This window comes from Zophobas morio, unplaced genomic scaffold (assembly GCF_036711695.1).
Source record: "Zophobas morio isolate AGI-343-1 ecotype UQ-CSIRO unplaced genomic scaffold, CSIRO_AGI_Zmor_V1 ptg000002l, whole genome shotgun sequence".
NCBI lineage: Eukaryota > Metazoa > Arthropoda > Insecta > Coleoptera > Tenebrionidae > Zophobas > Zophobas morio.
In genome coordinates, this window is record NW_026972107.1 from 25,771,273 (window position 1) to 25,783,477 (window position 12,205).

Below are 12,205 nucleotides of genomic sequence, written 5' to 3' on the forward strand. Positions count from 1 at the left end.
ATAGTGATTCAGTCATTGTTGAAAATACAGCCACCACATTAACTTAACACGGGGAAACTATTACTTCTACAACGAACATTTACATCACAAACTTTATTCACATAATAACTAGGATAACAAACAATACGGCTTGTTGCGCAAGATAACGTACTTTTGTCGTTATTAATAAACAGGAGAATGAAGCTTAATTAAAATTACATATTCCAATACAAAGGTTGTTTTTAATAACAGCAAGCTAACACTACACACACGAGCTCAAAATGAATTCTGCCAGTGCAGAATTATTATCAGCATCAATCATACCTGAGTTTTCTATTAGTGTTGACCCTCCCTACATTAAGGTCCTCGAACTTCAACCAAAATTATCATACACACGTGAAAGGTTGCTACGAAAACTTTTTAAGTATTTTTGCGTTTCATATTTTGAAAAAAAGAAACAACTCGCGGCTCGTAGTCTACTCTACTGGGGGGTCAATTTATGTTCATAAGTATATAATTGCAAACTTTCTATAAACCTACCTTATATTTTGCAAAACGTCTTCAATTGCAGTTTTTCTTTCTTTTGTGCTTGAAAAATGCTCAATTACTACATCATTTAAAAACTATAAAGTTTTCACAATAAACTTTTCAATATTTAACATTGCTAACGCTATCGCAGTTGTTATTTGTAATGTACACAAAATATATAACAGTTTATAACATTATATACTTACATATTTATTCCAACTTATAGGAGTTCTCATAAAAAAATAAATAACATCCGCAAAATCAAATTTTATAATTTTTCGAAAGTGCTGGATATGTTTCATAGTACTTCAGAGTGAGGGAAGTTCTGTCGAAGTAACGTTCGACTAATTTTTTGGCCTAGGAAGTATCCAAATTTTTATGAAAAAAAAAACACAAATTGTATAGCAACATTTTATAATTTAACCCATTTTTAAAAACTGCAAAACCGAATGCTTATAGGTTATAGTGAGCATGGTAAATCGTTAATCAAAATGTATCTATTTATTCCCCCGAAAATTTGGGAATAAAAATGTTGATGACGTTATTACAAAATTTTGTAATGGAAACACTCATTTGAAACATACAATTAATATTTATTTATTTTATATATATGTTTGTATTTTAACTTACACGAAGGGGTTATCGTATAAAAATAAAATTCGCAAAATCAAATCTTACAATTTTTTAATAAGCTACTTATGATGTACTGTACTTCAGGGGCGAGGAAAGTTTTGTCTAAATAACTTTAGACCATTTTTTTTAAATGCTGAAAAACCTGTTATTCGCAAGCGATATCTAAAGAAACTATGTACTATCGTAGGTTCATTTTTCATGGTTTGTAGAACTTTTACAGATAGCAGAAGACAAAAATGTAAGTTTCTCATTTCTGCCTGTTTGAATCTATCACCTGTGAATTTTAGGTGCATTTTAAGATAATTGTGGAAATGGTAGACTGTTAACAGATATTTATCTGTGTTTCTTTGTCTTCTCCAAAAAAGTAATATTCTTTGCTGAATGTTGCTAAGATAATCTTACTTTAAAAATATACCTGAATATGTTTTCTTACCTGTTATTTCAGGGGGTTCTCTATTTTTACCTTTACTCATTTGAATTGTTAGAAAAAATTAATCTACATTGTCAAATTTTATTGTTTATCAATGAAAACACAGGAAGACATTAAAATCCATCCTTTTCAAAAGTTGATTATCTAAAACAAGTTGTCTTAGAAATACCTGTTCATGATTAGCGTTACATTGTAGGTACACATCAAACTTAACATATTTGTCTACATTAAAAAGTAGCTGACATCGTTTGAAACATAGTTTAAAATAAATATGTATTATTCAAAAACGATATACGAAAGTACTAATTAGAAATCTAATTGAAAGTTTTCATATTGTCATGTCCGAGTTCATTGAAATCGCCAATTTTTTGGAAACATTTTCATTATTCCACTGACGAAGATGAGTAAATTGGTGTCGTCTTTAAAAATATCTTTAGAACTCTTGTTAAAAATTGCTAATTGATGACATTTTCAAAGTTCTAGAGTTTGTAAAGTTTCTAGACAACTGTTACACAGAGCCCATAGAGTGTCACTCTCGCGTCAATACAGTTTTAAAAATAACTTTGGGGACCTATACTGTCTTATCGTGACTGCAGTCTCAACTAAAACCCTGTTTTCTATTTCAAGTCCTCCACAACCAACCCCGCAACGTGATCTTGTGCCTCCTCGAAGTAGCTCGTCTTGCCACTCGTTACGGCGTCGAACCGCCGGGCCTAATCCAACTCGAAAAAGAAATCGCGGAAGAAGAACAAAACAATTCCACCGATTCAGCGCTCAGTTCTCTCCTTTCGTGGCAGTTCCAAGCCTCACCCCCTCGAATGGATCCGTCCGATCTCAAAATGCGACATAGTAGTTCAGCGAATGCCATATCTTCCATCGCGTACGACAGATGGAATACGGGACCCCACGTGGTCCTCGTACCTGAACGGCCTAAAACCGAAAAATTGGGCATCAACACCGGCGTTTCACCGAGCGGTGCCAGCGACGGCGTTCCGAGTGATAACACAGAAGATGAATGGTCCAGAGGCAGCGGAGAAGATCCCGACTCGGAAATAGACACGGGAATGAGGGGTGGAGCGGGAGACGCTACTACGGAATTAGACAGGAAAGTACAACTCGCGGCTAGACTGATGCAGAGGAATTGCAACTGTGCAAACGGGAAATGTTCTAGATTGAATGTTAAGAAAGTGGGCGAAGGCAAATATAATATCGCCGGAAAGAACGTATTTATAAGGGTAAGTTGTGAATGAGTAGGTGTTTTAGTTGTAGTAGTGTAGTGTGCTTAGATCTGGTGATCTGGCAAAACCAGCTTTGAACAATCAATCAGTGGGAGAGCAGTAAAAACAGGATCAAAGACAGTCATGGATTTTTCAAGATTTGTCTTTGAATTTTCTTCTTGTCGTATTAAGTTACCTTGAAATTTTGAGTAGAATCCATGACTGTTTTTGATGGTGTTTTTATTGCTCTTTCGATATATTTCACTATCACAATTTTAAATAAACTGTAATAAAATAAGGAAAACAAAACAGTTATTAAAGGGGTAACAATAGTATATTAACAAACAAGTTTGATATGACGTTATTTTATTATTGAATCCCAAAATTAGAACAGTCGCCAGACGAGTTTTCTAAGGGATGAGCGCTCTAAAAATGTTTAAGACACCACAACATGGTATCATTACCGAAAATATGAAATAAGAATGTGGTAATCCCACAAAACAACTGCTTGCTATTTAATTTCTAAACTCATCTTTGTTATTCCTACTGGAAACTAGCGAGACTCCCAGGAAAAGTTTTGCAGGCTTGGCTCATTTTAACTTTTCACATAAAATTTTGTTGTGTGCTACTAAATATTTTTTACAGAAAACACATTCAAAACTTATATTATCGTAACTGTTTTTTTCAGCTGTTAAAGGGTCGTCATATGATGGTGCGAGTGGGAGGAGGATGGGACACATTAGATCACTTCCTCCTACGTCATGATCCATGCCAGGTGAAAATTGTATCCAGAGATAGTCCGGATCGGCCAGCTAGTGCTTCCAAATTTTTACACATTCGCGCTAAATATCGTAGCCCACCACCACGCGAATCAGTTATACGTTAAATACACATACTGTGCACTAATAAACTCGTTTTTTAGTGAATATTTGCTACCATTTTTACACCGAAAAGTTCAAATGTTTATTTTGTTTCGTTAAGTTTGTAGTGTAATTATGTAGTACACTTATAGTAGTAGGAATACTAATTTCAAGTTTTTTACAGTAATGTATTTTATTTCATTTTTTGTATATATTTTTCTACTATTAAAACACTACTGACTTATGTATTTTTTACCTTTTGCATTTTACGTCACTGTGCTTGTCTATAATTCGTTCAGATCATTTCATTTGACAAATGTGGATAATTTCAGTTGGCTTTATTAAACGACAAACTTCTTAAAAAAAAAAAAACATTTTTGTTTATAAGTAAAAATGTACATTGCAGCGATGAAACATTTTTTGAGCTGTTTGAAAGCTGCATTTTCTTTTCGTTCAATGTTGCATTTAATTGTTACTGGTTTTTCTTAATCAAAACTTTTTGTAACTGTATAGGTACATATCGTGATAAAAAAATTATAAATTCGGCCTTTGATATGTGAAATTAAAAGGACTTTCCATAATTCAAACGAATATTTTTTTGGAATAACTTTCATTTGTTAAATCAGATTTTTTTTGCTATGAAAACTACAATAAAAAATTTAGCACATACATTGCTCGTCTAGTCAAAAACAAAATTGGTTATTAGGCAAAACTTCCCGCACGCTTGAAGCATATTCAAACAATTCCACTTATAAAATATAAAATTTGCGAATTTTATTTCTTTATAACAACTTTTGTACGTTAAAATAAAAATAGAGATAGAATATTGAACTACAAGTACAGAAGTTTCAAGTGAGTCTTTCTTCACAAAATTTTGTGATGACGTCATTAACTTATTGTTAATGGGTACAAATATGTCAGTTTGAATGTGTAGACTCATAATCATAATATTTTGCACATTTTAGATTGGATCTATATAGCAAAGTTTTGAGATGATGTTTATGTATATCGCTGAATTAAAAAAAAAATTATATCAAGATTATATATTATAAATGGTAAATAGAATTTACCTAGTGAGATTTGGAGATGTAAGCAAATTCCAGTGGTTTCGGAGATTATTAAGTCTACTAAACTCGCTAATAGATAGACGACATTTTCGAGCTGTATAAGCCGTTCGTGAAGTAATAAAAAGTACCTGCGCAACTCCCTGTAGTTTTTCTTAATATCATTCTTTACAACACTACAAGAACTCTTATTTGATGATTGAAATAGCGAAGGCTCATGTGTAATAATTATCACAACAATTATGCATATTTATTAACAAGCATTGGCACAATAATAAAGTGAATTTTAAAATTTAAATATTGCAATGCATCGTTCATTTTCAGTTCTTGAAGGATTTACAGACCTTTGGATTCACCTTGGCCTTTAGACTTTCACCCCAAAAAGTATCCTTCACCTCTATTATTTTTCAATTAATTTAACTTTAAATTACATTTCGTGTTTTTTTTTAACTTACAAAGTAATAACGCTTTAACCTTAATACATATACATGAAATGATCTGAGCATAAGTTTTCATGATTTTCACTCATTATTAACTAGTATTCTAATACATCTTGCTATGTGAAAAATAAAATTATTTTTAGGAACACGAAAAGGAAATAAAGCCGAGACACTTCCCACGACAACGAATCCAGAAAGTACCAAATTTCTCAAAGAAATTTACATACTATTCCAGATTTTCAAAATTAGTAAGACCTGGTGAAACAGCAGTATGAAAACAACGTGCAATATAAAATTATATTTTAGTCGTAAAAAATATAAAAACGCAATACATAAAAAAATGAGGTGCTTAAACTACACAATTTCGCTGTACTTAAATACTTTGGTTTATAGTTGTAATATTTGCATAATAAATATTTTTTTAAATACACAGATCAAGCACAAACAGGCAGACCTAACAAATATGTTTAAAATTACCTAATTAAAAGAACATTATAAACTGATATAAATCTTTAAAACTGTCTTAATATAATAAACATTTTTAAAACATGACTCCTTATTTCTTCTTACTTTTGCCTAAAGTTAGAGTGTGGTGACTGGTACCCATTTGTTGGTACTGAGCTTTGCGTCTATTGAATTCGACTATTTCATCTTCGAGTTTCTTACGGCTGTCTTCAATTTTCTTCTTTTCGTCCGTGTGGTCCTTCTTCAATTTATCAAACTTCGCATGTAACTAAAAACAAACAATAAGATGTCCACAACAAGTAAATCTCATTACCTCTTTTTCTGCTTCTTTTAATTCGGCTTCCTTCTCCTTTACACGAACGACAAACATCTGTCTCATTTCATCTTCTTTCTGCTGCAACTCTTGTAAATGATTCGATCTTTTTGCCTCGAAAGTTTGCTGAAAACTGATTGGCTTATTATCAGCATCCACATCGCTGAAACCCATCTGTTCCAAACGCTTCCTCCTGTATAGTTCATAATGTCTACAGTGAGTTTTTTCTCTCATGTCCTCCATATTCGTCCGAATTAACATCTCTCGCAACTTGACAAAGTCACAATGAGATTCGTTCTCTACTTGTACGGTACCCCAAGGGTACTGCCGTGCCCGTACCATCTTATTACCCACACGAACGAAGTCGGTACTACCAATTACAGCAAAAGGTATATGGGAATTCATCGTACTGTTTACCTCAGAAACAGACTCGTCGTCGACTGGAAACTCGTAAATATGCACACCGTTATTTTGGAGTTCCCCAACAATCTTGGACTTGAATTTTTGCAGTTCGGTTTTGGAAATGGTGTCCGCTTTAGCAATAATCGGAATAACATTTACTTTTTGGTCGAGTTTTTTCATGCATACTAAATCTATAGACTTCAAGCCATGTCCCGTTGGACAAATAAAATAGAGACAAACGTGAATCCGTGTGTCATGGTAAGATGAAAGAGAGCGTTTTATTTTTAATTCTTCTTGGAGGTAGTTCTCAAATTGGGCGTCAATGTAATCAACAATTGCTTTAAAACTGTCTTCTTTATTGATTTGGTCGCCGTATCCCACGGTATCGACAATTGTTAATTTTAACCTAACGTTACTTTCCTGTAGTTCGTACGTGTGGGCTTTTAGTTTAACTGTTGGTAACGTGTGCGGGCTTGGGACAGCCTCGAAGTTTGTATTGAAAAGAGAGTCCATTAAGGTAGACTTGCCCAAGCCTGTTTCACCTATTTAAGCCATGTATGGTTACGTTTTAACGGATATTCACGTAACACTTACAATAAAGGAACGTAAGTTTCAAACGCTAGCAGAATACGAAATGAAGGGTACAGGTTCAAAAAGGATAAAATCCAAGACCAGCGAGTTCTAACTTGCATGTGGTGGTACTTGCAGAATTTTTAAGGTAATATCTTAGCTTTAATAAGAACTTTTCAAGAAAATATTTATATTTAGTTGCCATTTTTATAAAGTAGTACTTTACTCAGGGGCGGCTGGTGCCAGCGTCTACAAACACACTGGACATGGCAAAACAGTAATTTTCAATATTTAAAAAATTATCCGGAAATTTGTGTCATAATTATCAAAACTAATTTTTTTATCTCGCTCCACTTGTACAAAATGTATCAAAACTTACATCTAAAGATGTTGTCTTGGATATATATGATGAAGTGCTGATAAAAGCGAATGCGGAGACCAAATCATGGCTCACTTAGACGTTTTGTTTACACCGTTGTCATGGAAACCCTGCGTCTAGTCGCGGTATTGGGCTTAAATCGGGTCCTGTTCCGACAGTGCACATCAGCAATAACTAAATTGCGGGTTTTAATTTTCATTCTGTCAGTGAAATTGTTTGATTTTAAATAAGAACAATGAATTCAGTTGAATATTTAATAAAAAATCGTCTTTTGTGTCACGATGGTAAAATTGTAGTGAAAAATTTTAGGGAGAGCCACCCCCGATTTATTAATAAAAAAAAGTGTTTATGGCAAAACAAAAGACTTTCATAGATATTTTAATAGACGTAACACGTATAATAAATATAAAAAAAAAGTGTTTTGTTTTGTGTGTCTCCTCAGTGATGAGTTAAAATCATCGCCCTGGATTAATACTTTTTTCTATAATGCAAAAACCATACGTAGGTGGACTGAAATTACTTACTAAAAATGGTAAGTATTTTTTTAAATGCTTGGTATTTGATATCCTAATCGATAACAGTATAACTGATACAAGCCACCACACTGTATGTTCGAAAAAAAATCTGTGTTCTACAATGATTTTCAATTCAAAAAGTTTTTATTATTATATTTGTTAACAGTTTTTTAACTAATTTTCAAAAAACAAAATTACTATTACCATGGACAACTGATTAAGCTGTTTTCACTGGGTAGTTAAATTCACGCGACATACGTCATAAGGTTCTTGTACATCCTGCAAGTTTTATAGAAAACTAAGGTTTGATTAATTTTGTGGTTTGAATAAAAATGCTTTCCACCATTTAATTATGTACGAAAAAAAAAATGAAAAATTAATAGTCAATGATCAATTGCTAACTTTATACTAATATCACTTTAAATACAAATAGTTTTGGAAATTTCATTCTACCCTATAAAATTTTATTGACGATAACGAGACGGACATAGTACAATGGTAAGAAATATTTATAGCTCACACCAGTTCACCTGAATTTGTCCGAAAACGTTTAGCAGGTAGTCGTACTCATAAAATAATGCTCATTTTCGTTCGTGAGTAACGATGGTCCCTGTTCGGACCTGGATTATTCTGCCTTCTGACATCTGGGGATTACCGACACGCGACAACTCTAAGTTGTAAATATCTCTTCCTGTTGTACTACTATCCGTCTCGTTATTGCCAATAAAACTTTGTAGGGTGGAATGAAATTTCCAAAACTAAGTATACTAATGATATTTTACAACTTTAGTCAAAGAACCCAACTCGCAAGACACTAAAACCATAAATTATACAGGTACGACCGCCAAAGACTTGGGGCAACACAGGAAATTCTGTAGACACGCGACATGGCTTACAAGATTACAAGGACCCTAATGCGAAAAGCGGACTAATCATGTCATAAAATTTTATTAATATGCATTTAAAGTAATGTTACAATACTAACTGTAATAGTTATTAATATAACTGGCTAAAAAAGGTCAGAGCAAGTGAAAAATTTTTGATTTTTCTATAAACCCTTACTATGTAAAAGCACAAATATATTATTATTATTATTATTATTATTATTATTATGGCAATTTTTTTTAATTTGTGTGCTGAAAGCAATAGATTTCAAGAGACTTTTTTTTTCCTTTCATCATAAAATAAAATTGGGGACAAAATCACTTATGCTTTTGGACTGGACCCTTCAAATATTAACATAAAAGAGTACAGAAATCTGGGCAATTATTATTTAGAAAGGAGTTGAATTAATTGAAACTTACGTCCTTACGTTGTTCTACATCCAACACACACTACATACCTATGCACATGATATTGAAAACAAAGCCGTTTTGTACGCTTTTCGAGACCAGTTGGTCAGGTAAGCTATCGAATCCAACATGCCCTGACAAAATCAAGTTTCGGATTTGGTTTTCCATCTGGAAAAAAGAAACATTGCAATCAGTTTTATTGTTTACTCATTTTGCAACAAATAAAGACAACGCCCTTAAAAATGATCTGTTTCTGGATTCCTAGTTGACGATGGAAAATTTAGTATTTTTAATATTACAAAAAAGTTAAAATTTGATTAATACTTCAAATTTGTACTTACAGCGGGTGCTTCGACGTCCACTGGTGGCATTGTTGACCGTTAATTTGTTTGTTATTGAAGTCACGAAAACAGCACAAACAGCCCTTCCTCCTTGCTTGACACCGTTGACACTATTGACAGCTACGCTACACACTGTAGCCAGTATAACACTTTAAAATCCCCAGATACTCCGTCCTTCCTTTTCGTTTTTATAAATTTTTTTGTTGTATTTATAATAGCGGTGTGCCCACCAACCAGGTGGCGCTGGCGCTATTTTAAACAAACGTCAAAAGTGACATGTTGACATGTGTAAAGTGCTCTTCTTAAAAATTTAAACAATTTATAGTATTTGCCATATAATCCACTTCAAACATTGGTCACGTGCAGCTCAAGGTGTTTTCACTGGCCTTAGCCTTCGCTTACCCAGTGAAGCATAACTCGCTGTATTTAATGCCAATACATGTCCAAAGTTCGACACATATCTCCAATATTTTTGATTTTAGGCGATTCGCTACGTTGCCAAACAAAAATGAATCAAGTTAAAGATGTGACCATCAAGCCACTTCAAAAATCAATTTACTTAAAGCCGTTGACGATGCATTTTACACAAAATGGAATGAAACGAACATGGGACTTGCTTGAAGTGCATGACAGTGTTGCAATTCTCCTACATAACACACAAAGGGATACATTAGTTTTTGTTAAACAATTTCGACCACCAGTATATTATGGCAGCATTCCAGAAGAAGACCGCAATGATGTGATTGATGTCAGTAAATACCCGCCAGAGTTAGGAATAACGTTAGAGATGTGTGCGGGGCTTGTGGATAAGGATAAGCCCTTGGAACAAATAGCCAAAGAAGAAATTTTAGAGGAATGCGGTTATGAAGTGCCGTTGTCTAGTCTGGTTAAAATTGGCTCTTATAGGTCAGGAGTGGGTACTTTGGGTAGTTTACAAACTGCTTACTATTGTGCAGTGACTGATGATATGAAAGTGTCACAAGGGGGTGGAGTTGGAGACGAAATTATTGATGTTGTCGAGATGACATTGCCAGAAGTTAAAAAATACATTGAGCAGGATAAAATTCCAAGTCCGCCTAGTTTTCTATTTGCCATTTATTGGTTTTTCGTAAATAAGACTAAATTGTAATTTTTGATTTATTTAAGTGTTGTATGTTCATTAATTATTGTCAATAAATTTGTGTGTATAATTAAAACATGAGTCGGGTCCCCCTTTATGACGCTTATTTTGTTTAATAACCAACATCAACTAACATTGTGCAAGATTTCCAAGAATTACTACGTGGAATACGTGGACTTTCCCTTTCATAAACCTGAAGTTAGAAACATCATGACGCTTTTGACGTCATTGATGCGTCATTTTTCACCAACCAATATAAAGGTATCATGTGAGTGAAGTTAGACCAGCATTGCATTAAAAGTCAGAAGACTTGTTACACCTTAACATAACCTCTATCTTATCTTCGGATTAGCGGATTAGTAACCGTTTTTGCGTTTTTCATTTAGTCCATCAATAAAAACCTAAAAATGAGTCACTTTATGTCTCCCATGCCCAGTCGCGAATTCTTATGGGATGTATTTCAAAGGTATGTCTTTAGTGGTAGTGCACTTGTCCTTCTAACGAATTTTGCAAATTTTTAGAGTTGACCGTGACAGAAGTGGTTATATTAATGCTGATGAGCTTCAATTAGCACTGTCTAATGGTACTTGGAGCCCTTTTAATCCGGAAACAGTAAGATTGATGATTGGTAAAGTTCCAAAATGTAAACAACCTTATGTTAATTGTGTCGTATTTTTTCAGGAATGTTTGATAGGCGTAATAGAGGCCAAGTTAGTTTTGATGATTTTGGCGCCTTGTGGAAATATGTTACAGACTGGCAAAACTGCTTCCGATCATTCGACCGTGACAGCTCTGGAAACATCGATAAACAAGAACTCAAAACAGCCTTGACTACTTTTGGGTATCGATTATCAGACGGTCTGGTGGAAACATTAATTAGAAAATTTGATAGACACGGAAATGGCACGATTCTCTTTGATGATTTTATCCAATGCTGCATTATTTTATATGTAAGTTGTTTGAATAACTGGAAATAATATTTTCAAGTTTAATTCTTTCAGACACTCACTGCAGCGTTCAGACAGCATGATACTGACCAAGACGGTGTGATCACCATCCACTATGAACAGTTCTTAAGCATGGTATTTAGTTTGAAAATTTAAGATATGGTTGCCTTTCAAGTGTGAACCAACTAATGTTTCAGGCGACATTCCTTGTTATACCCAAATCGTAAGGTGCCACAAAATTTCATAATTACAAGATTAAGACAAAATTGCGCTGTCCTATTGGTTAAGTCAATATATTTAGTGTGCTAAAATTTCTCGTTGTCATTCGATAGCTTAGATTAAATCTCATTTTTCATATTCTGAATTTGTTATTGCCGGAACAGGTATTAATATATTCCTATTAATGGAGATGTTGTATTTTATGTATTTTTCTATATTCTGTCTCATCAATTAAAATGTTAGTAATAACAATGGTTTTATTTTATGCTTGAATAAATTTAGAACCTATTCAAGAAGTGACTACACCTACACCACATCCTACTTCTATCCATCCTCTGTGTAGCATTGTGGCGTACAGTGTATTAATGTTAAGTTTGTAACGTCTCTGTAATTTAGCACCGGTACATTTCAGATCTGTTACATAATAATGCTCTAATACATGTCCGTAACATCCCAACTGGCCTTCGTCATGCAAGTCTTGTGTTGCTCAT

The 12,205-nt window shown here is 33.7% G+C and overlaps 4 protein-coding genes across 5 annotated transcripts in view; 3 read left to right on the forward strand and 1 right to left on the reverse strand.

Annotated features, from left to right (window-relative positions):
* The window catches only part of LOC135131593 (growth arrest-specific protein 2-like), a 57,468-nt gene extending 53,577 nt beyond the window's left edge, over nucleotides 1-3,891 (forward strand). Inside the window, exons 6-7 of the mRNA XM_064059407.1 lie at nucleotides 2,198-2,805; nucleotides 3,476-3,891. Coding sequence (XP_063915477.1) covers nucleotides 2,198-2,805; nucleotides 3,476-3,673 — 806 coding nt within the window. The 3' untranslated portion in view covers nucleotides 3,674-3,891. The remainder of the gene's footprint in view (nucleotides 1-2,197; nucleotides 2,806-3,475) is intronic.
* A 1,543-nt stretch (nucleotides 3,892-5,434) lies between these two features.
* On the reverse strand, nucleotides 5,435-9,553 carry LOC135131638 (septin-2). Its single transcript, XM_064059478.1, has 4 exons — nucleotides 9,429-9,553; nucleotides 9,138-9,255; nucleotides 5,930-6,873; nucleotides 5,435-5,884 (listed from the first exon to the last, which is right to left on the reverse strand). The coding sequence occupies exons 1-4, from the start codon at nucleotides 9,456-9,458 to the stop codon at nucleotides 5,708-5,710; spliced, it is 1,269 nt and encodes a 422-aa protein (XP_063915548.1). The 5' UTR covers nucleotides 9,459-9,553; the 3' UTR covers nucleotides 5,435-5,707.
* A 138-nt stretch (nucleotides 9,554-9,691) lies between these two features.
* Nucleotides 9,692-10,624, forward strand: LOC135131646 (uridine diphosphate glucose pyrophosphatase NUDT14-like). The gene is made up of 2 exons (XM_064059491.1): nucleotides 9,692-9,850; nucleotides 9,911-10,624. The coding sequence occupies exon 2, from the start codon at nucleotides 9,937-9,939 to the stop codon at nucleotides 10,555-10,557; it is 621 nt and encodes a 206-aa protein (XP_063915561.1). The 5' UTR covers nucleotides 9,692-9,850; nucleotides 9,911-9,936; the 3' UTR covers nucleotides 10,558-10,624.
* A 199-nt stretch (nucleotides 10,625-10,823) lies between these two features.
* Nucleotides 10,824-11,966, forward strand: LOC135131654 (programmed cell death protein 6). 2 transcript variants are annotated; one of them, XM_064059502.1, is made up of 5 exons: nucleotides 10,824-11,014; nucleotides 11,070-11,176; nucleotides 11,230-11,498; nucleotides 11,550-11,630; nucleotides 11,693-11,966. In XM_064059502.1, the coding sequence occupies exons 1-5, from the start codon at nucleotides 10,956-10,958 to the stop codon at nucleotides 11,720-11,722; spliced, it is 546 nt and encodes a 181-aa protein (XP_063915572.1). In that variant the 5' UTR covers nucleotides 10,824-10,955; the 3' UTR covers nucleotides 11,723-11,966. The 2 variants fall into 2 exon arrangements, with proteins under 2 accessions (XP_063915572.1, XP_063915576.1); XM_064059506.1 differs by having other exon boundaries at nucleotides 11,550-11,966.
* The last annotated feature ends 239 nt before the right edge of the window (nucleotides 11,967-12,205 follow it).

What these genes read in the sequence shown, in the direction of transcription:
- LOC135131638 (XM_064059478.1), bottom strand. Translation starts at nt 9,458, where the DNA reads ATGCCACCAGTGGACGTCGAAGCACCCGCT. An exon ending in TGGACGTCGAAGCACCCGCT is followed by an intron (nt 9,256 to 9,428) that starts GTAAGTACAAAT and finishes TCTTTTTTCCAG; the next exon opens with ATGGAAAACCAAATCCGAAA. An exon ending in TAAAAGAAGCAGAAAAAGAG is followed by an intron (nt 5,885 to 5,929) that starts GTAATGAGATTT and finishes GTTTGTTTTTAG; the next exon opens with TTACATGCGAAGTTTGATAA.
- LOC135131654 (XM_064059502.1), top strand. Translation starts at nt 10,956, where the DNA reads ATGAGTCACTTTATGTCTCCCATGCCCAGTCGCGAATTCTTATGGGAT. An exon ending in AACAGTAAGATTGATGATTG is followed by an intron (nt 11,177 to 11,229) that starts GTAAAGTTCCAA and finishes GTATTTTTTCAG; the next exon opens with GAATGTTTGATAGGCGTAAT. An exon ending in AATGCTGCATTATTTTATAT is followed by an intron (nt 11,499 to 11,549) that starts GTAAGTTGTTTG and finishes TAATTCTTTCAG; the next exon opens with ACACTCACTGCAGCGTTCAG.
- LOC135131646 (XM_064059491.1), top strand. Translation starts at nt 9,937, where the DNA reads ATGAATCAAGTTAAAGATGTGACCATCAAGCCACTTCAAAAATCAATT.